This window comes from Acomys minous (assembly GCF_964271855.1).
Source record: "Acomys minous genome assembly, chromosome: 2".
In the NCBI taxonomy this organism is placed as follows: domain Eukaryota; kingdom Metazoa; phylum Chordata; class Mammalia; order Rodentia; family Muridae; genus Acomys; species Acomys minous.
In genome coordinates this window covers 86,944,827-86,967,403 of record NC_140484.1, presented here as the reverse complement: position 1 = coordinate 86,967,403, position 22,577 = coordinate 86,944,827, and the positions used below count along the sequence as shown (strand labels likewise).

Genomic DNA, 22,577 nt, shown 5'->3' with positions numbered 1-22,577 from the left:
TGGGGCTCCAGCAGGGGGCATCTGGGGTCAGGACAGTTGCACGCTTGCCTTGCAGGCTGTGCCCCATCAGAACTTGGGACAGCTGGGTCACTTCCTTTTTAACTTCAGCAAGAATGTAGCTTTAGGGTCTGGCTTCAGTGATTCTATTTTATCTTAATTTAGAAGCCAAAGTGTTGGCTGCCTAGCATGCAGGAAACCCGGCCTGGTGGGTCATAAAGTCATCCTTGGTGACACTGTAAGTTTAAGGGCAGCCTGAGATACAGAAGACCATTTCTGGGGGTGGAGTGGGGTGGGGTTGGGGTGTGTGAAGCAAAAGTAAAACTTCCTTACCTTGAGGGTCCTGAGGGTGTCATAGACCCTCTTAGTCAGGGCCACATTCAGGTGTCCTGCCTCCTGTACGCCACCGGCCTGCTTTCTAAGTGCCCCCGCCCTGTGAGGCCACCCCAGAGGCTTTCCCTCAGGTCTTGTGGTACCTTCCTGCCACGTTTCAGGAGTCCATTGAGTTATCTGAACTCATCCATCGTTTACAGAACTCAAAGCATTTGCCAGAGACCATAAGGAGTGGGGCAAGCTCAGAGACAAGCCCAGTGCACCTCAGCAGCATCCATGGTGGGAGGTACACAGGTGCCAGGCTTCCACTCAGCAGACATCTGCTTAGGACCTACTGTGTGCCAGGCACTGTGCAAAGCTCTGAAGACGGAGATGAGCGAGGCCCTGTTATTATCTGTGTAAGGTGGGTCAGACGCGTGAGAACCACTTAGTGCCATGTGGAATAGTGCCATCTCAAGAGCAAGGCCCAAACGAGGGAGCGAGCAGTTGCTTCCAGGGTGGCTTGGCTACTTATCTGCTACGTGCTTCTAGTCGGCGTGTTTACCCTGTTTCTCAACTAATCTATAAAGCAATGCGATGACAAGTTAATCTACGCAAAGTTCCTGGAGCAGGGTTAACTAAAGGCAGCAACTTTTTCCTTATGCGCTCCTTGGTGTGCGGGGTAGGGTGGTAGGTGCTGTCCATGGGGGGAGGGGGTTCTCGTGAGATTAGCATGCAAGCCCACGTGGATGACTCTGCTGAGCCTGGAGGCTGGAGAGCTGTTGTCATACTCAGAATCCTAAGTATCAAGCACAAAGGAGTTTGGGCTTGAGCGGTGCAGCACAAAATCACCCACATGGACTTTCAAAAGAGCAGTTTTGGCAGACGAGGGACATATCAGGTGAAACGGAGCAGCCGAGGCCAGAGCCACGCTCACTGCCTCTCTTCAGTGTGCACAGGCTGAGGGAGAGGTTCCGTTCTGCATCTGGCCTGCATGCCTGTAGGGTTTTTTTTTCATTGTTGTTGTTGGTAGAATGTTGGTTTGAGCCCTCATCTGTCTCACGTGGCCATAAATCTTAATATTCTGACATCAGGTTCAGCCTTCGGATCTCAAGGCTGATCCATCCAGACAGCCACACACATGACATCGAGTAGGAGTCGAGTGGCCATCAGTGGGCAGCTGCAGAGCCTGTTGAAGAGGAGATTGCCTGGCAGAGCGGGGAGGCTGCTGAAGAGAGGCCCAGTGTTTAAGATTGCAACAGTGAAAATTGCCTCGATATGGACTGCACGCTAAGACAAGCTGGCCATCCAGGGAGCTGAAATGGTGCCTATGGAACTGCTGCTTATGAGCTGGATTCTTCGCCGAGGCGATCACATTTAACCTCTGCGGTCTCGTCAGCGCACTTTACAGCGAAGAGGCTCGAAAACTGCAGGTCCCATGTCAGAGGGCTTGCTTACAAATGTCAGACCATGGGCCACGCTTGGTGTCCACGGGCCTCAGTTTATAAACTAAAATCATAATGAAACAGACCCCAAGGGATGATTTATGCATCAGAGGTGAAATAAAAGGTGCCATGTAGACAGGAAAGAGGAAAGTGGCCCTCGCCACCCATGTGCTGAGCTTTGGTATTGTCACAATCTGACCAGAAGTCCCCACTAAGGGGATTCTCTTATTGACCTAAGCCATTTTGCAGAACATTGACACCAGACAGGCCACTTTGTAATCGTGGCAAAACGAGGCAAAAACAAGACCCTCTGTAATTGCATTCGAAAGTAGATGAAACATGGCCAGGCCTCTCCCTGCCCCCGCCCCTTTGTTGCTGTGACCTTGTGATTTTTACTTATTTTTATTTTATGTATATAAGTGCACGTACACCTGCATGCCAGAAGAGGGCATCAGATCACATTACGGATGGCTGTGAACCACCATGTGGTTGCTAGGAATTGAACTCAGGACCTCTGGAGGAGCAGTCAGTGCTCTTAACCACTGAGCCATCTCTCCAGTCCCACCTCGTGACTTTTTAAGTAAGATATATAGAAATAAATATATCCACAGAAGTAAGTAGGGAGGTATGTGTGCATGTGTGTGCAGGGGCCTGGGCATAAGCAAAGAGTAGCTTTCCCACGTGTTTGAAGTCATCACTGGATGACTTACATCCTAACGCAGTATAAAGGCAATGTAAGTTTTTGTCAAACCGTGGCACCGAGATAATGATTCGCCCCACTTCTACGCATTTGCTTCTTTTACATTCTGTTTGCCCTGTGTGTAGACATGCGTGCTCATATATAGAGTGCTTCCTCGAGCATTGTATGTGGAGGACCGAGGTCCGTGTTGTGTGTCATCCTCTGTTGCTCTCCACAGGGTCTGAGGCAGCGTCTCTCAGTGATCCCGGAGCTCGCCGTGGACAGCACGGCCGGCCAGTGACCCCAGGACGTGTATTTCTCTGGCTCCTTTTCCCTCCAGTGCTGGGCTCCAGGTGTCTACGGGCGCACCTGGCCTGTGCATATGTGCGGGGGGATCCGCTCCGGCCTGCATGCTTGTCGCTGGCTCTTTACCCACCGAGCCATTGGCTTGGCCACATCTGTGTCTCTTCAGTCAGTGTCTCTCTCTGTGGATGGCCGTCCTGGTTCCCCGGTTGTCAGAATGATGCCTTTCCTGGTTGCTTGTTTTGTTCCTCCAGGACACAGTCATGGATCGTGCTCTGCATTTGGTCTCTTGGCCTCCTTTACGCCAGGACAACTTCACTTTGCTTCTCATGACAGTTGCGGTTTTTAAGTGCACAGGACAGTTCTGTAGCTACATATAACGTCTCTCAATTGGTTTTACTTGATTTTTTTCCTTGTGATTAGATTTCACTTCTGCCCTTTTGGCAGTAATACTAAATAACTGATGGCGTGCCTACCTTTAAGACATCCTCAGAGGAGAAATCCGATTTGAGTTTATCCCGTTATTAGTGATGTTCGCTCAGGTCTTCGGGCGAGGTGGTGTCTGCCCCCTTTCTTTTCTATTAAGCTGCCGTCTTTCCCCTTTGTAACTATACGGTAGCCTGTAAAGAGATGGCCGACACTGTGGGAGTATGCCACTCTTCTTGGACTTTTGTTCAGCAGTTTTAGGGTGAGTTAATGATTCGTCCCTGCATTAACTATTATTGTAATGGTTGTAAAACTTTGTTAGGTCAATTATTCCTTCCGTGTTTATTATTTATGACATCCTCGCATAAGAGAGAGCTTCACCTACTTCCCTATTTATTACCCAGTATGTATTCATGGACTTTTATTTTATTCAGTGTATTATAATCGAATGTTATCATTATTCATTTTAGTGCTCAAATTCTCCCCGGCCCCGACTCGTGGGAGCCCCTTCAAGGCGGCTCCTGTGTCCTTTTGCTGTGTTCCCATCACTCCGACTTTTTAAAGACCCCAGTGTCACCTCACTTCCTGGCATGAATGCGTGTCCCGTTTCCAGTTCTTCTTTCCTCGTCTTGACCCTGGAACCTGCCATTTCTTCAGGGAGTCTGCATTCTCTTAGTAAAAAGGATTTGGAGGGGGGGCTGGAGAGATCTGTGCTTCGCCCGCTCCATCTCTGTGTTTCCTCCATCAACAGTGGAATTCTGGCTCCCAATAACACTAATATATTTTTTCCATCTGTACAATCCAACAGTGCATGCAAAATGCCTTCAGAACCAACATATGCGCTCTATGGAAGAAAAGGACCTACTATATAGTGTAAGATATTTTTGTAGCTAATCTTATTTATTTATTTATTTTAGAACAAAGATGATTCCTATTATTTGGGATTACTTAAGATTGTAATCCCAGAAAACAAATTCACACAATCTTGAAAATCTATTTCCTCTTTGTGTTTTGTTTGGTTTTGGATTTTTGGTTTGGCCTTGAACTCATAGAGATCCACCTGCCTCCTCCTCAAGTGCTGGGATTACAGATGTGTGCCACTATGCCCAGTTTCCACTTAGTTTTTAACTAGAGGTTGCTGAGCTAGAGTCTTGTGTCCAAAGGTTGCTAGGATCAGCTCCTCCTTGTGCCTTTTAAACAGTTATATTTGTACTTGAAGTAAGTTTTGCCTATTTTATGTTTATATGTTATATTTAGTATATATAAATAGAATCATACAAATTTATGGTTGCTTGTTTTTGGCTTTTAAAAGTATTATTCTTGAAGATCTGTTCATGTTGTGAATATCAGTAATTTTTCCCTGTTCTAAAGTATATGAGAGAGTTACTTATATGTTCCTGTGGTAAAACACCATGACATGGCAACTGAAAGAAGGAGGGGTTTACTTATGCAAACTGTTCCAGAGGGGATGAGTCAGTGTGACAGAGAGACCTAGCAACAAGCGGAAGGTGTGGTAGCAGGAACAGGAAGTGGAGAGCTCATACCTTGAGCTGTAAGCACGAAACAGAGGGAATTAACAGGCTTTTAGTAATCAAAGCTCACCTCTAGTGGCATTTCCTCCAGCAAGGCCGCACCTCCAAAACTGTCCAAACAGCACCGGCAGTGGGAGACCAAGTGTTCCAGGGCCCTATCGGGATGTCTCATTCAAACTAGAATCATCTCCTTTTCCCATGAGTTCTGGTACTGAGCTCGGGGCTTTGAGCATGCAAGGCAAGTGCCAGGCCCCCAGCCACACGCCTCACCACTGTGTTCTGCGCAGGCTCCGTCCTTTCCCTGATGCGCCAGTGCCGGCTCTTCCTGTAAAGTTATTTCCCTTCGATGCAGGGGAGCCTGGGGCCTTGGCCTTCATCACAGAGCTATACTTTCATTCCTCACAAGTTTCGCACGCCTTTTGATGAAAACAAGCAAGTATCAGTTTGGGGCGCTTGCGTTTCCTGGTGTGTGTATATTATGTATACATATGTAGTTTTTTAGTTTTAGAAGCCAGACACAATTTCAAAGCAGTATTGGATTTCACTCCTGACAACAGCGAGAGGTGAGCTCCTTCACGTCTTCACCAGCACTTGGTCTTGGTGTGTTTTTGTTTGTTTGTTTGTTTGTTTTTAATCTTATTGCATTGTGGTGATTAGGGAAAGGGTCAAACTTTTTTGGAAAGCACGCATGCTCTACAGTAGCAGTTCTTAACCTGTGGGTCGTGACCCCCGTTGGGGGTCAAACAACCCTGTCACAGGGATCACAGAATGCCATCAGAAAACACAGATAGGTACATTATGATTAATAACAGTAACGAAATTACAGTTATGAAGTAGCAATGAAACAATGTTATGGTTGGGGCTCACCACTCCAGGCTCTGTGTTAAAGGCTCACAGCATTAGGGCAGTTGAGACCCCCTGCTTGACAGTGTCCACCTGTCCCGAACCTAGTAATTGCTCTGAGTTTAACCAAGCCGAAGTCCTCTGCGCACGGTCCCATGCTGGTCTCGGGTATGACGTCACACCTTTACTGAGTCCAGACATATTGCTGTGCTTGGCTCTTTCAATCCGCAAGGACCAGAGGCGTTTCATAGCATGAGGGCTGCAGCGGACGTTGGTACAGAGGGGAGGCAGGTGAAGCAAGTGTCTTACGAAGGAGCGACAGGAAAGTCACTCAGGACAAACGGCAGTTCAGAAACCCAGACACTGGCCCCGATGGAGGGTCTGTTGCTTCTTCCTGTAGAATTGTCACACTGCTCTTTTCCCGCTTCTTCTTCCTGAAGCCCCTGATTACGTTAGTCTCCCCGGCTCTATCACTCTGTGGTGCTTCACAGCCCCTAAACTAGATATTTCGTGTCTCAGAAGCATATGTTTAGAAGGAAGTGAGGGTAGAGTCTCATTCTGTAGATGGCCGTGTGCTAGATGGGGTGGTCAGGACGCGTTCGGGGGTGTGAGGTGGGCCGGCTTGATAGTATCCCGTTCTCAGAGAGGCAAAGGAGCTCGCCCGTCAGCACATGGCTGGGAAGCAGTGGTGCCAGGTTTCAAATCCAGGTTCCTTCTCTAGAGCCTGTTTCCTGCCACCCCCCCACCCCCCCACCCCCCCTTAACCCTCCCCACCCCCCCACCCCCACCCCCACCCCCCGCCAAACTGGGCGGTGAGAGTATTGGAATTTCAAAGGGGATTTGAGGAAAACAAATTATAGCTAAGGCAGGAGCTGAGGGGAGCGGGCTTCCCGGGAGCTGAGGTGGCCTGCAGCGCAGTGCGTGTGTCTTAGACCAGGCCTGGGTGTCTCTTGGGGGTGGGTATGAATTGCAAACACCGACACAGGGAGGGGACTTTTCTTGCTGAGCTAGAGGTCACAGGAAAGGAGAAACAAGATGTGGGGACAAGACAGAAGGTTTTAATGCCATGACAATGTAGAACTTAAAAAAAAAAAAAAAGGAATCATTTCTGACACAGGAAGAGAAAGAAACAATGGAGTCACCTGGGAAGCTCTTAAAAGAGCCTCGTCCGGAGTAGAAAGGACTGAGAAACATCCAGGCTGCTTTGAGGCTCCCTCAGAAGCTCCGCTAATGGGCTCTGGAGTCTCACCTGATGCAAGGCAGGAAGGAAAAGTGGAGGCAGCGCCTTGCTGTCCGAATAAGATGTCTTGGGACAATCAACTCTCGCCCGCAGGACCCTGGCTCTCCTGCCGGCCACCCCTACAGAGTCCCTGGTTCTGTCCTCTGGTGGCTCAGTTCCACTCAAGTCATCAAGGGTAGACGATGGACAGATGACGGGCGTATGTTCTGGAACGACAGCCAAGTTGGGGTGGGGGCGTGTGGCTGGCAGGCTGGGGGACGGAGTGGGCTGGTGGCAGAGGAGCTACAGCACTGTTCACCACACAGTACAGCTAATGCTTGGTGTGGAAGTGGAATCTCACTTTCCGTGCTATGGGGACCCTGCTGGCCTGTACCTTGCCCTGTTAGCTGTATTCTAACTACTGAAGTCCAGGTGCCGGAGTGAAGCTGGTACCACTGCCTTGGACATAAAGGCCCCACTTTGGAGGATTACTAACCCCAGTCCTAAGCTACAAAAGGCACGGCAGGCTCCTTTAAAACTTGGGGTATATCACCCGGTCCCCGAGAATGTTCCAGTGCAGCCACATTTGGGGTCCCAGAGAGGACGGTGCGAATGTGTTGAACCTGCAGGATGAGCCATTGAGCGTTACGCCTGAGATGTCTCAGTGAGCCTGAGAGGGGTCTTCAAAGGAGGACCACCCGGCTGCGCTCTTCACCCACATAGAGCTTGAAGGAGGGAATGGAATTTCCAAGCTGGCAGCTGACCAGGGCTCTTGACTTCCTGTGCTCCCATCTAACCGGTTGTTTTGTTGTTCGGGGTGCCCACCCACTTCTGTGTTGACAAGTTCAATCCCAGGGTCTTGAACCTTGAGAGAGGTAAGTGTTCTACCTGCAAACCGTATCTCCAGCTCCTAGCTAACATTTCTCTAGGAATGCCCAAGCTGGGCGTGGTGGTGCACGCCCATAATCCCTGCACTTGGGAGGCAGAGGCAGATGGATCACTGTGAGTTCAGGGTCAGCCTGGTCTACAAAGCGAGTCCAGGACAGCCAAGGCTAACACAGAGAGACTCTGTCTCAAAACAAACAAACAAACAAAAAAAGGCTGTGTCCGTACATGCTTAGGAGTACTTTGTGCTAACCTTTCCCAATGTCCCTGTTATCTTTTTTGTCACCCAGGATTCTGTGCCCTGCACTTGGGCTGTGGACAGAGACACTAGTCTGTTGGAGCATGGAGGGACTGAGGTAGGAAACACAGGCACCCCTAATGGTAAGGGCCCTGACACAGAGTGCCCAGGTAGAGCAGCAGGCTGGGGTGGGGGTGACGTTTGGATAGCTCCCCAGTGCTTACCTAAGTAGACTGTGGGAGACAGGAAATCCCAGGCAAGGAGAATAGAATGCATACGAGCCTGAAATTACTGATGTCCTTAGAGAAAATATGCATCATGGTTGGAAAAGAGAATACATTATTTAGGATTGAGGGTTTTATCAGAGGTAAATACGGACCAACTTGCGCTGGCCTTGTAAGTCCTGCTTTGTAACTGATAGACATTGCCCTCCCATTGAGTGGCAGGGGGAACTGAGGAGGGCTTTCACCAGGGGTCATGTTTGTGTATACGAGAGGAGGACCATTTGCCTCCAGCACTCCTGTAAGGCAGACAAGACACACATTCAGGTCCCGGAGGTTAAAAGTCTTGCCATGGTCTCAGGAACAGAAGGTAGAGGGCCTAGGATTGGCCTGGCATTCTGCCTTGGAATCTTTCTCCTGGTACATTGCCATTTTTAACAGTCTTCTAGAAAACTGCCTGCAGCTGGACAGTGGGTAGAGACTGGCGGGAACAATATAGAGCAAACGGCCATTGCCAGACTCTCACTGAATGAGTGTGTATCCCTGGGTGTTGCGACCTGTGGTGTTTGGTGTCCCCACCTCTATGCCAGAGCACAGAGAGGGAGAAGCCAGGGGAAGGCTCCATGCTCCCCGCTCAGCACTGGGCTGACAAAGTCTGTCCATCACCATCGCGCTCATGAACGCGGGATGGCAGCTATGGTGCGATGCTAGCATCTGTCGGCGGCTGGCTTCCGGCAGCTTGGTCTCTGATGCTGGTCCTCTCCAGCAACCTCCACCCACTGAACTCTTTGCCTCTCTGTGTGTCTCTCCAGTTGTTTGTTTGTTTAAGGAGACGTGAAGCAGAGGTAAAGGACCGTAGCTTGTAGATCTGACAAGCCGGAGTTTACTTCTGTTGCTGTGCCTTAACTAACTGTGGAAGCCACTGAATATGTATGAGCCTCGGGCTCCTTGGCTCCCAAATGAGCAAAGCCAGACGTACCTGGAAAGATCTCTGTGATGATTAAAATGTGCCAGTGTTTCAGAAGTGCCTTGGAGCACAGCCTGGCACTCATGAGTCCTCGGGTTAAGGTAGCTTTAATTATTGTTCTTATCGCTGTCACCACACCACTGTTGCTGCCACCACAGTGAAAGAATGTTCTGGAAATAAAGGCCAGTGGTAACAAAACGCCTGGTACTCCTACTACCAAGGTGCAATTGCCCTTGTAATTTACTTCTGTTTACCTTTGGAGCCCCTCCCCCAGGTCTAAACACACGTGACTTTACAGTCGGTTGGCTATTTTTTCTATGTGGAGGGAAATGCATTGTAAATTTCTCTTATTTTTAATAGATTTGTCTCTTTTTTTTCTCCTTTATTAATTTATTCTTGTTACATCTCAATGGTTATCCCATCCCTTGTATCCTCCCATTCTTCCCTCCTTCCCATTTTCCCCTTATTCCCCTCCCCTATGACTGTTCCTGAGGGGGATTACCTCCCCCTTATATGTTCATTAGATTTGTCTCTTGATTATAAAAACGGTATATAAGATGCAGAGGGAAAGCAAAAGAAAAGCACTGTCAACAATTTGATGTCTCTCCTTCTGGTCATTTTGATTCATGTTTTATTATAGAGTGGATAATGCATTAGGGATACAACTTTTATGTGATTTTTTTTTCAGTTCACATGATATTCGGAATATTTTCTTAGTGTAAGCATCGTTTTCCTAGGCTGGTTAGCAGACCATCAAATAGCTCTGCTGTCATTTGCATACATATTTGCTTACTACTAGACATCTAAGTCCCCGTCCCTGTCGTCCCCGTCCCCATCCCCCCCCCCCACTCATCAGTCTAAGCTGCTCCCTGCAACACACAGCCTTAGCAAGGTCAGGAAGCTTGCAGTGAACTCCTGGGTGCCTCTGGTCCCCAAGGGAGTTACCATGGGACAATGACAAACTGCCTTAAGCTTACAGACTTGACAGTCTGGAGAGACTTACCAGAGGGCTTGTTTGCCACACTCTGTAGGAGTCCACGCAGCGCAGGTTGAATCTGGGACAAGGAAGCGCAGCTTTGCACAGGGCAAGGCCGCGGATGGCAGGCTGCCCTTCTCACCTCCGGCCTGCAGTACTTTCACTGTATGTTTTTATAGGTGCTTTGCTTATATGTATGTGTGTGCCTAGTGCCCACGGAAGCCAAAAAAAAGAGGGCATTTGATCCCCTAGAACTGGAACCACAGACAATTGTGAGCTGTTGTGTGGGTGCTGGGAACTGAACCCAGTTTCTCAGGAAGAGTACCACTGCTTGTAACTGCTGGGTCATCTCTCCAGCCTCTCCAGTCTTTTTCATGTCATTATTAACAGATATTATGCATGTATGTATGTATATATATAGATGTATACCAGGTACAATGTGAGGTTTTGAAGTAAGTTGACATCACAGAATGGCTAAGTCAGGCTAATTTATGTTTCATCTCATTGCTTGTCATTTTTTGTGGTGAGAAAGCTTAATATATTCTCGTATTCTCAGCATTTTTCTCCCCCTCCCTTTTTTCATGTGTGTGTGTGTGTGTGTGTATGTGTGTGTGTGTGTGTGTGTGTATGTGTGTATGTGTGTGTGTATGTGTATGTGTGTGTATGAGTGTGTGTGTGTATGAGTGTGTGTGTATGTGTGTGTATGAGTGTGTGTATGTATGTGTGTGTGTATGTGTATGAGTGTGTGTGTGTATGTGTGTGTGTATGTGTGTATGTGTGTGTGTATGTGTGTGTGTATGTGTGTGTGTATGTGTGTGTGTATGTGTGTGTGTGTATGTGTGTGTGTATGTGTGTGTGTATGTGTGTATGTGTGTGTGTGTGTGTCTGGGTGTGTCTGGGTGTGAATTCATATTTGCATGTATGTGGGTATGTGTGTACAGTGTGAGTGTGTGCACGCGGGAAGCCTAAGGTTGATGTTAGCAATCACGCCCCATTGTTAATCCACCTTATTCACTGACGCAGGGTCTCTCAAACCAAATTAAAACAAAACAAAACACCCCAAGCTTTGCAATCCAGCTTGCTCTGGGGACCCGACATCTCCACCTTCTGAGACTGGAATTCCAGATGGGCTGCCATGTCCACGCTGTGCTAACGTGGGTTCTAGAGGATCTGAATCCCAGTCTGCATGCTCGCACAGCAAAGGCTGCAACTTCCTCCGCTCCGCATTTCTTAGGACCATAAGTTATTAATTAGTCTTTAGTGGTCTGTCATGGATGAGCCCAGAGAGCATTCTGTTAAATGAAATAAGCCAGACGCACAGAGGCTGGATGGTCTTGCTCCTGCGCTCCTGAGAGTTCTCACACTCAGACTTGCCGGGGAACCCAGGACAAATCCTTTCCTCTTGCCATGCCTCCTCTCTGTCCAGAGGTGTGCCAAGAGGATGTGCCCGGCCCTTCCACATCACGTCCAGAGTACCTGCCCCCTTCCCCAGGCCTGGGGTTAAAACGAGCACCTGATGCAGGCCACACATGCCGCTCCAGAGTCTAGAACCCCCTCCAGTGTCTAGAACCCCTCTTAATTAGTACCGCAGGACCCTCTCTGCTTCTGTGGAAGCTGATGGGGTAAATGTATCTGCCAGTGGTTGGAAATACTGAATTCAAAACCCTGAACAACGACCAGCTGTCTCCTCTCTCCGAGGCTCATGTGCTTGCTTTCATGCACCTGGTGCTTCTATTCACTTTCTCATCTGTCAGATGTTGACTGAGTGCAATACAGAGGCGAGACACAGTGCGTCCTCAGGCTGTGCGTGTCTAGCAGAGACCAGAAGAAATACTAAAAGACGAGCGAGGTGCCTGCTGCAGTGCGGTGCCTGATAGACGGGCAGCACGACAGAAGTGGCCGAGTCAGCCTGAACGCTGTAGCCAAGGAGCTCAGTGGCTGCTCTGAGGTAAAAAAACAAAAATAAAACCAAAAACGAATACAGCCTTTTATGTAGGCAGTGGAGAGAGGCCATTCTGGGTGGATGAGCAAACATGTACTCCAGCACAAGAGAGCACAGTGCGTTCAGAGGGACAGGGAGTCCAGGCTGGAGGGAGAGAGGGAAAAAGAGCAGAGGCATCTATTCCACTGACTTCTTGGCTCATTTTATCACTAAGTGAGGCTGATGGTCTTTTTAGTTCAGTATTTGAAAATTGTCATTGTTATCACTATTTCTTTCCTTTCCTTTCCTTCCTTTCCTTCCTTCCTTCCTTCCTTCTTTCCTTCCTTCCTTCCTTCCTTCCTTCCTTCCTTCCTTCTTTCAAAAGTAACATGTGCATTATAGAAATTTTGAAAAATGTCCTGGGCGGCAGCACACTCCTGTGAACTTGGCACTTGGGAGGTAGAGGCAGGAGGAACAAGAGTTTGAGTCTGTTTTAGCTACATGAGACACTGTCTAAAATTTTGTGTGTGTGGGGGGGGCAGGGGACGGGGTGCTAGAGAGCCGGTTTGGTGATTAAGAACACCGACAGAAGACCCAGGTTCAATTATGGCACCCACACGGTAGCTCACAGCGGTCTGAAACTCCCATTCCAGAGGATCCAACGCCCTCTTCTGGCCTTTGTGGGTACTGCATGCACATGGTGCATAGCTGTGCATGCAGATAAAATGCCAATACACATAAAATAAAGTGAAAAAAATTTTTAAAAAGTTAAAAATGTTAGGTGAAAAAGAAGAAAGCTTCAAAAAAAAAAAACCCAGAAAGAAAAAAATCATTGGTAGCCTAACTGGCTAAAGACAACTACAACATCTTGCTGCATTCCTATTCAATGTTTTTTCACACTGACTTTTTATGTGGCTGTGAATATGTTATAATTATAATTTTAACCTTTGTGTATGATGCTCCTTTCTACGTCTTTTTAAAATTTGCCAAAAATGAATGTGCATGTCATTATAAAACAACCACGATCACAAAGCATCCTAAGTGAGATAGCTATACATTTTTTTTCTAATAGCATGTATTTTCTTTACTCTTACAGATTTCCTGTGGCTCGGAACACAATTTGGCAGTAATTAGTAAGTAATTTTTTACACTGATAACAGTTGATTGTGAAATCCAATGAACAGAGTTGGAGAAGACTCTTAAGGGAGCCAGGCGTGGTGGTGTGCATCTGTGCCCAGCATCCCAGAAGCTGAACCTGAGTTCCAGGCCAGTCTGGGATATATGGTGATAGCACATCGTGTGTGTGTGTGTGTTTGTGTGTGTGTGTGTGTGTGTGTGTGTGTGTGTGTGTGTGTGTGTGGTGTGAGGGGGGAGAGGAGAGAGAGAAAGAAGAGAGTGAGTGAGTTGAGGAAGATTTGGGGGACATTTTTGGTGACAAAGCATTTCTTACAAGTCCGTTTTCTGAACACTTCAGCCTGTATCATGGAATATCTTTTGAACATGCCTGAGCTAGCTCCTGACTCAGAAAATGACATTTAAAGATCTAATTCACGGTCATGGGCATCATGGATAGCCGAGGAGACATAAAACTGGGGGTTGGGGGCTGGAGAGATGGCTCAGAGGTTAAGAGCACTGGCTGTTCTTCCAGAGGTCCTGAGTCCAATTCCCAGCAACCACATGGTGGCTCACAACCATCTCTAATGAGACCTGGTGCCCTCTTCTGGCATGCATGCTTATATGTAGGCAGAACACTGTATAAATAATAAATAAACAAATCTTTAAAACAAAAAACAAAAAACTGGGGGTTGGGCTGGACGCTGTGGCTCTCTGAACAAACCCATTCTAAAGTTCTTTCCTCTTGGTCTGGCCCTGTCCCTGAAAGCACAGGCCTTGGCTCCCGGCCCTCGTTGCCTGGTATACGGCTGCACCAGGAAACTCTCCATCAGATGCAAACCTGGTTCATTGAGGCTTCCTTTTAGCTGGCCCTGGGTAACACGGGTTTGTGACTGCCCCCTTCTGGCCTCCATGGACACTGCACTCACTTGCACAGACACATTTGCACATAACTAAAATTACGGGTGGCCTTTCTTAGGCTTCAGTTCTCCTACCTGTGAGTTCGATGACAGTTTAAAGCCGGAAGTCACAGTTCCTTCCAGCTGCGTCTTAGGACTCCCTACCACTCACCTCTTGCCAGTTCCAGTGTCCTCACTGGGGCTCCTGGCTTCCAGAAGGGAAGCACAGCACCATGGAGACCAGCTGACTCCAGACAGACCTGTAGGCACTCTTGACTTGAGCCAGACCGACACAGCTGCCCAGGCCGGAAGTGGCTCAAGGCACTGTTTGCAGGTCCCCAGTGTCATGTGCACTGGGGTGAGGATCAGGGGCAGCAGGGGGAGGCCACCACCAGCAGTGGGGAAGCAGAGGAGCTGGAGTCAGAGAAAGAGCTAGAAGATGTATCAGCCCGCCTGCTCTGCAGCAGGAACAGATATTTTACGCCGCGACTGCTATGGCCTGGCTGTAATTAAGACAATGCCGCTGCTGCTGTCGCCGCTGGATGGAAGAACGTAGTTTCCCCTGGGTCCAGCGTGGACAGAGAGGTTGAATCCCTTCAACCCTTTGCACGAAGCTCACAAATCAGCCACAAGAGAGGGCCAAGCTAGCAGCCCTGCAGAGGCAGCCTGGGGCCTGGAAAGAGCAGAGCCAGTGGGCAGACAGCGGTGGTGATTCGAACCGGCCTCATCTCTGCGTGAACCCCACTCCCCTCCTTATCTGTGTGGTGGAATAGTTGTTCCTAAGCGCAGGACTGTTGTGGGCATCAGGTGAGATAAAGTTCACAGTTGCCTCTTGCGCATAGTTCTTTGTTTCTGATTTACCTCGGCGTGGAAAGTGGTAAGTGGTAGAGAACTGCTCCAGTGCCGTGTTCCTTTGTTGGGAGAGGGACGTGTCCCATGGTATCTCAGCTAGGCTGTCGGAGTCGGGGGGTGGGGGGGGGTGGGAGGGGGGTGAGCTGGACAAGTGTTTGAGCCTTTTGAAACCAGACATTGTGCTGAGGGTGGGGGGTGGGATGTAGCTTAGAGGTAGAGTGCGTGTCTCATATGCATGAGGTCCACCGTTTGATCTCCAGTACCACACACAATAAAAATATAAATAGGAGCAAATAAATAATTAAGCTGGGTGTGGAGGTACATACCTGTAATCCATGCACGTGGTGGGCTCAGACAGTACAGTCACTGCAAGGTCGAGACAATTACCATGCTAACCAGGGCTACGTACTATGCTAACCAGGGCTACGTACTGAGAGCCTGTACTACCCCACTAAAAAGAAATGAAATAATAATAAAAAGCAAGCCTTTTAAGTTATTTGTTCATTTATTATGTGTATGTGTGCATACCTTCATAAGTTTATACACACCATGTGCATGAAGGTACCCATTAGAGGTCAGAGGGCATCAGAACCCCCATCCCCCCCCCCCAATGTGGGAGCTGGGATCTGAGCCCAGGTCCTCTCCAGCCCCACAAGTATGATTTACATTTTGTCCTTAGTGCCCAGGGACTGGCTCAGTGTGTTGAACAGAGACCCCCCCCCAGGGTCAGGGGAGGTAGCCCCCCCAACCCCCCACCCCCCCCACCCCCATCACAGTACTCTCAGATGTCTGCCTGCTTGCCAGCTGAGAGTCAGAGGTGCTCTGGGGTAATGCAGTCCCCGGCGGGCGCCCTGCAGAGTGCGTGCTTTGCAGGCACAAGTGAGAAGCTACTGCCCGTTCGCCCTGGCTGGAGGCCAGCAAGAGAGGCCAGGCAAGATGGAGAAGAGACCCTCAGCTCCCCTCAGCTCCCCTCAGCTGCCTCCAGCCACACTGCCGCTGCTGTAACAGATGGGCTTCTGCCTGTAGTCCACTCTGAGCCCAGCACCAGTCCCTGGGACAATCCTCCCCACATGAGAGACTTGGACTACTTCCAGAGTAGACTGGAGGGGGATAAAAAAGAAACCAGACGTTGCTCATGGGCAGGTGCCCGAGTGGCTAACAAATGTGTACCAGACCAAACGGCCTGGAAAGGGAAGTGAGTCAGAGAAGAGCAATGGGATGGCGCGGAGATTTACTCTGTCCTAGGGAGTAAACCCAACTCCACAAGGTAAATGCGTTCTAACCCACTGTGGACCAATGAGACGCAGAGGTTGCGTGGGTTAAACAGGTTGCCCAGAAGTATGCATGGTCGAGCTGTCTGCCTGCCTCCAGGACAACCCTCTTACACCCACCGTGGCCTGTGCCCGAGGCAGTAACAGTCTATGTTTCCGTTATTGACCTTATACAGTTGTTAGTACAATCCTAGCTGGCTCAAAGGAAAGGGGTCGATGTTAGCTGTTATGTTTATCTGCTAAGACCTCATAGAAGGGGGCAATTATAATTGACTATAAAGGGCCCGATGCCCAGGGGCTCCCTGGGAGCCATAGCGACTGGAGAAAAATGTGCCTTCATACCGGACGTCAGTGTCCTGGATGAAATCTGCGTGTAGCTGTAGAGGCCGAGGTTAAGATGAATCCTTACCCTGTCTGGGATCTGGACGTCTCAGCAGCCATTGGGACAGCGCCAACCCAGATTTATTCTCAGTCGGGATTCTGTTAATCTATCTCCCAGGCAGGGACCCAGGCTCTGCCCATCCAGCCTAGGACAAGCCTCTTGGCAGCCACGGTTCAGGTTCCTACAGAGAAACGCATGCTGTGCGGTGACTTTATCTGCATCTGGTTTCTTCTCTCTCCCTTTCTCTGGCAGTTTGGGTGAGCTCTTCTCTTAGGTCCCCAATTCAGTCTTTCTTGGCATGTGCCACCAGGCCCCTGTGGTGAGGCAGGATGGCAGGTGGCGTGAGTTCCTCCCTGGGAAGATCTAGCCCTGCAGGCGCTTAGATGACAGCTCAGGAGAGAGATGAGTCCTTTGGTCATCACTGCGTTACCCACTGAACTTCCCGCTTCCTGCGGCTACCCTGCCCTGCTGAGCTGGACTCCCAGTCTGTAACCTCGCCAACATGATGCCCGCCCCAGAAGTGGCTCTTCCTGGGCGGCGTAGGCACGTCCAGTTCCTGCCCTGTGTCTGCACATCACAGCTACCTGGGCTCATTCACCCGGCTCATTCATCCTCTTTCTTCATTTCTTTTTCTTTTCTTTTCTTTTCTTTCTTTCTTTCTTTCTTTTTTTTTTTTTTTGTTTTGTTTTTTTGTTTTTTTGTTTTTCGAGACTCTCATTGTAGACCAGGCTGGCCTCACACGGATCCACCTGCCTCTGCCTCCCAAGTGCTGGGATTGAAGGCGTGCACCACCACTGCCCAACTTTTTTCACTTCTTTCCACCCAGGATTTCCCTTCATAGCTTCCATTGTAGACAGGCTACTGTTGGCAGAGGTGCGGCTGGTCACATGGCCACGCTCCTCGGAAGACCCTCGCTAGCCGGGACGGGGAGGCTAGTGAGCAAAGGGCCAGCCATTTGTACCTCCTCACTTCTTTCTACTTGACAAATAACTTGAAGAAGGCAGAGTTGGTTTTAGTTCACAGTTCCGGGGACGAGCAGTCCATCGTGGCAGGAGGGCGTGGCAACCGGAAGGCCAGAGGGTGGAGACCACCGAACGCGCGCATGCTCAGCTCATTTCCTCCTCTTCACTACCTCTGAGACCTCGGCCTAGGGAAGGGTACCACCCACCTTTAGGGTGAGTGTTCCCACCTCGGTTAACCTACTCTAGATAATCCCTCATAGACACACCCAGAGATTTGTCTCCATGGAGACTGTAAATTCCATCAAGTTGACAGCCAACAGTAACTATCACATCTTGTGCTTGGTGGCCAGCCAGCCTGGCCTATTCAGTGGCCTCCAGGGCAGTAACAGACACTGGGGGGGTCGGGGGGGGGGTGAGGGAGCAAGGGGAATGGCTCCTGGGGAATTTCACACATGTGCACACAGAGGAGCACATACACACATACATACATGTACATACACAAAAAGAAGAGCAGGCAGGCAGGCAGGCAGGCAGGCAGGGATGGCTACATTGCCTTTCTCCATACTCCCCAGGTTGAAAAGAACATTATTGGTGATGGTATTTCTGGAGCATAAGACTTGCCACACAGCCTTTGTTAAAGGATTCTATATTGGCTGGAAGCATGGTCCCCACTTTCCCAAGCAAAGCCAGTCCTCGTACCAAATTGAGATGATAGTCTCTGCGTGATTTCACTGGTGATCTCCAGCTGTTGAACCCGTGAGCCTTTGCTGGATGTATGGGAAGCATTTGACCTTGGCCTGACACCCATCAAGCAGGGCCATGCCAGAATTTAATAGAGAAAAAAAAAACGTAATAGAGGAAAATTACTTTTTTATTTTTATTTTATGGCACTAGCAATGATACCTTTGAACCCTGGGGCTTTGCAGAGTGCTTTGAGGCGTGTTCAGGCTTGCATGTTCCTCTGTGGGGTGTGACAGGCAGGCTATAAATGCCTTCTGTGATGACGCCATTTCATCTTCATAGCTTAGTGATGAGACTGCCATGAACTTTGTTATGTCACTGTGGGGAAGTGTAGTTATAGAAGACATCTCCAGAAGTGAAGTTATTATACAAAAGAAGTTTATTTTTAATTTTGCAATACATTGTGAAATTTGCCTCCGTAAGGATGATAGCATTTTTTGTTTTCATTCCAACCAGCAATATACAACAGTGTCCTTTTTTTTTTTTCTTTTTTTTTTTTTTTGCAGTGTCCCTAATAGAGGGTTGTAAAGGTTTGGATTTTTGCCAGTCTGGTGTGACAGGTGAATAGATATTCAATGTGGCTTTTAATTAATTTTTTTTGTTTTGTCTTGTTTTGAGAGAGAGCCTCTCTATACAGCCCTGGCTGTTCTGGAGCAACTTACAGAGTTATGCCTAACTACTTCTGCATCCTGAGTGTTGGGATGTAAAGGCGTGCATCGCCATGCCTGGCTTTTTTTTTTTCCTTCCAACTTTATGCGTATGAATGTTTTGCCTAAACATACCTTTATGCCTGGGGCCTATGGAGCCCAGAAGAAAGTGTTGGCTCCTCTGGGACTGGAGTTATAGAAGGTTGGTAACTGCTCTGTAGGTGCTGAGAGTCTAGCCCAGGTCCTCTGCAAAAACAGACGGCCCTCTTAACCACTCGGGGTGTGGGGGGGCGTCTCCAGCCCTGTTAGTTACTTTTGAACTTGAAGCATAACATTTATGGGCTGGCAAGATGGCTCAGTGGATACAGGAACTTGTCTCGAAGCCTGGCAACCTGAGTTTCAGCCCCACGACTTACTTTGAGCCTCAGAGACCTGATGCTTGCAAGTTGTCCTCTGACTGCCACACCTGTGTTATGGTGCACACACACATACACACATATGCACATATGCACATGCACACATGTATGTGCACGCACAGGCATGCTAACACAGGAATGTGCCATTTGTGACGAGTCATCTGGATGGTCAGCCTGGTTGGGTTGAGAAGTAGACAAGCAATTGCTAAGGCACCTGGCATCTTGCCTATCTGAGAGGGCCTCAGGGTGAGTGTCTGTGAAGTGTCGCCAGGGATAATTAGACCACGGAGGTTTTGACCTCATGAGTGGTTTAGTTCATTAATGGGTTCAGATTTTGAATAGGCTCTCGGGAGGTGATGGGTCTGTGGGCAGTGAGACCTGCTTAGAGGAGGTGGTGGCTTGAATGTGTTCTTAGCTCCTGCCCCACCCACTTCCCTCTTACCGCTCCAGTCCGCTTCCTGGCTGCCATGACACGAGCTGCTTTATTGCGTCCTCTTTGACACAATGACTGGAGCCTCAGAAATCATGAACAAAACACTTTTCTCTTAAATTATTTGTCAGGTCACTGCTCTGGTTAAACTTATGGAACATATGTAACGCATTTAAATCCTAAGTTTTTGGAATAGTGACTTTTCACCAAAGTAGGCATCCAAGAAATTACCACCCAGGGTGTGATCCAAGGCATTTCCAGCACCACAAAGGACTCGCCCCAGCCTATAACTCCCTAAGGGGGAGACTCTCTTCTTCTCTCTCTAAAGATGTTTTTTGTCTGAACATCATGTAAAGAGCACCCTCCCACTGTTTGACTTTTGACCAACAGATTGTGTCTCAAGAATTATCCATGCTCTCTGCAGCAACAGCTCTTTTTTGTTGCTTGGTTGAAATTCCTCTCTGTGATTGTATCACGTCATATTTATCCACTGACTGTTGGTGGACATCTAGATTTCTGTCTTGGGGATTTTCTGAGGGAAGCTGCTGTGTCCCCTGCATGTGTGACTAAAAAGAGGAGCTGCAGATAGTGTGTTTAGCCACAGGCCCTGTGGTGTGGCGACGGGAGTGGCCTCCAGGGTCTTGTAGGTTTGGATGTTTGTCCCTCAGTTGGTGGAACTTTTTAGGAAGGATTAGGAGCTGTGACCTTGTTGGAGGAGACATGTCACTGTGTGGACTTTGAGGCTTCAAAAATCCCACCCCATTCTAGTTAGCTTTCTGTCTGCCTTGTGGTGGTTGTCTCAACAGGTAAGCCATCAGTGGCTGGTCCAGGACCACGCCCGCCTGCCTGCCTGCCTGCCACTGTGCTCCCTGCCATAATGGCCAGGGACTCGCCCTCTGGAACTGCGAGTCCCAGAATTACTTTATTTTATGTCACCTCACTCATGAGTCCCAGAAGTACTTTATTTTATGTCACCTCGCTCATGGAGCCTTTTCATTGCAATGTAAAGGTAACTACCACAGTACTGCGAAAGCTTTTTCTAAAGCAGTTGTACCAGTTGATACCCTGCCAGCAGTCTGTGAGGGCTTCATTGGTGCTGTCTCCTCCCCACGTGCTGTCAGCCATTCTGATGAGTGTCTAGTGCAGCGTCTCACCGATTTTAATTCGTGTTTCTTTTAAAATGCTGAAGCTGATGGTATGAAAAGTACTTGCCTCTGCCAGTAGGCTGCTTTGTGTGGAAGTGCAGATTATCAGCCTTTTCTTCACTGCTTTAAGGTATTGGTACCCAATGTAAGACATTTGACCTTCTCCAAGATCGTGGCATTTTCCCCCCTGTGTTTTCTATGTGAAATTTTGTTTTGTCTATTACGTCTATAACTAAAAATCTACCTCAAATCATTTTTTAAAAATGCTGCTTCAGAACTGTCTATTAAAAAGTTTAGTCTTTTCCCACTGAACTGCAAAGACCCCTCAGCTAAAGCTCAAGAGATTGTATATACATATGAGTGTGTTTTGAGATGATTCTTACTATTATGATGATGATGATGATGATGATGATGATGATGATGATGATGATATTTTGGAAGGCCTCCTACTTTGTTCTCCTCAAAGATTACTGTGCTATCCCAGCACTCAGATGACTGAGACAAAGAAGATCACTAGTTGCAGGATAACCTGGGCACACCACCCCGCCCCCAGCCGCCCCCCACACCTTGGCCTTTTTAGTTCTTGTCATCTTAGTTATTGTAAGTAAGGTTCAGCATCCTTCCCATGGAGGCCACTGACACTTCTTCCTAGAGGAGGTTTGCTTCATCCCTATATTGGTTTCTTCACTGCTGTTATAAAGTACAACAAGTTTAATGACGTAAAACAACAACAACAACAACACACACACACATCTTAAGGCTGAAGTCAGAAGTCTTAACGGATCTCTGGGCTAAAAGTAGGATGGTGATCTGTTTCTTTCTTTTCCGGTAGCTCTAGAGTGAATCTGTCACCTTTTCCTCCTCCCACGGACTGCCCATGTCCTGTTCAGACATGACTTGCTGCCTCTTATGTTCAGAGGCAGCAGTGGCTGATGGGAGCTTTCTCTTCCAGCATCTTCTGACCCTGACTCTTTCCTCCCTTCCTCGCTCCATCCAGCCTCATGCTACAGGGGGCCCACTTGGGTAACTTAGCACAGTCTTTGTGGCAATGTCAGCCAGTCCGTTCCCTTCGTTTGCTCATTCAGTTCTCTTTTGTCATCTATCCTATATGAAAAGGCTGCAGGGTTAGGCCAGACATCCCTGGGTGGTTGCTGCTATTCCTGTCATGGCATCCTGCCCCTGTGTTACAGGGCCCAGACGGCCATGCTCTCCCCGTTCCCCACAGCCATGTGCAGAACACTCAGATGTGGGAGATGGGATCTTTGAGAGGCGACTAGGCCATGGCAGCTGTCCCACAAGAAATATTAATGCCTTTACAAAAGAGGCCCAAAGGAGCTTGCTTGTCCATATCCCCATATGAGGATGTACCGCGGGTGCCATCTGTAAGAAAGAGCTTCCACCAAATGCAAAGCCAGCTTTGGCCTTGTAGCTCCGGCACCCAGATTTTCAGTGGTAAAGTCCTGCTTAAAAGCGGTCACAGCTAGGGCACTTTGTTAGAGAGGCCTAGACGGCTGATAGCTCCCCCCCCCCCCCCCCCACCCCGTGGACAACTGGTTATTAGGAGTGGTCTGCGAAGGGAGAGCCGTCCTTTCTCTGTGGTATCATTGCACATATAATAATTTCCTGAGTTTTTCTATTTCGTTTTTACTTTTGGTGTTTTTATTTATTTTGCCTTTATGGTTTTTGCCATGTAACTCTGTGTTGGCAGAGATTCAATGTATCAGTCCTTTCAACATGGCTTCTGGATTTTAAGCT

General features: G+C 48.6%; 1 protein-coding gene across 1 annotated transcript in view; it reads left to right on the top strand.

The window, feature by feature from the left end:
* Positions 1 to 22,577, top strand: part of SERGEF (secretion regulating guanine nucleotide exchange factor) — a 207,603-nt gene that overhangs the window by 125,991 nt on the left and 59,035 nt on the right. Inside the window, 1 exon segment of the mRNA XM_084773936.1 lies at positions 13,061 to 13,097. Within this exon segment, the coding sequence (XP_084630062.1) occupies positions 13,061 to 13,097 (37 nt within the window).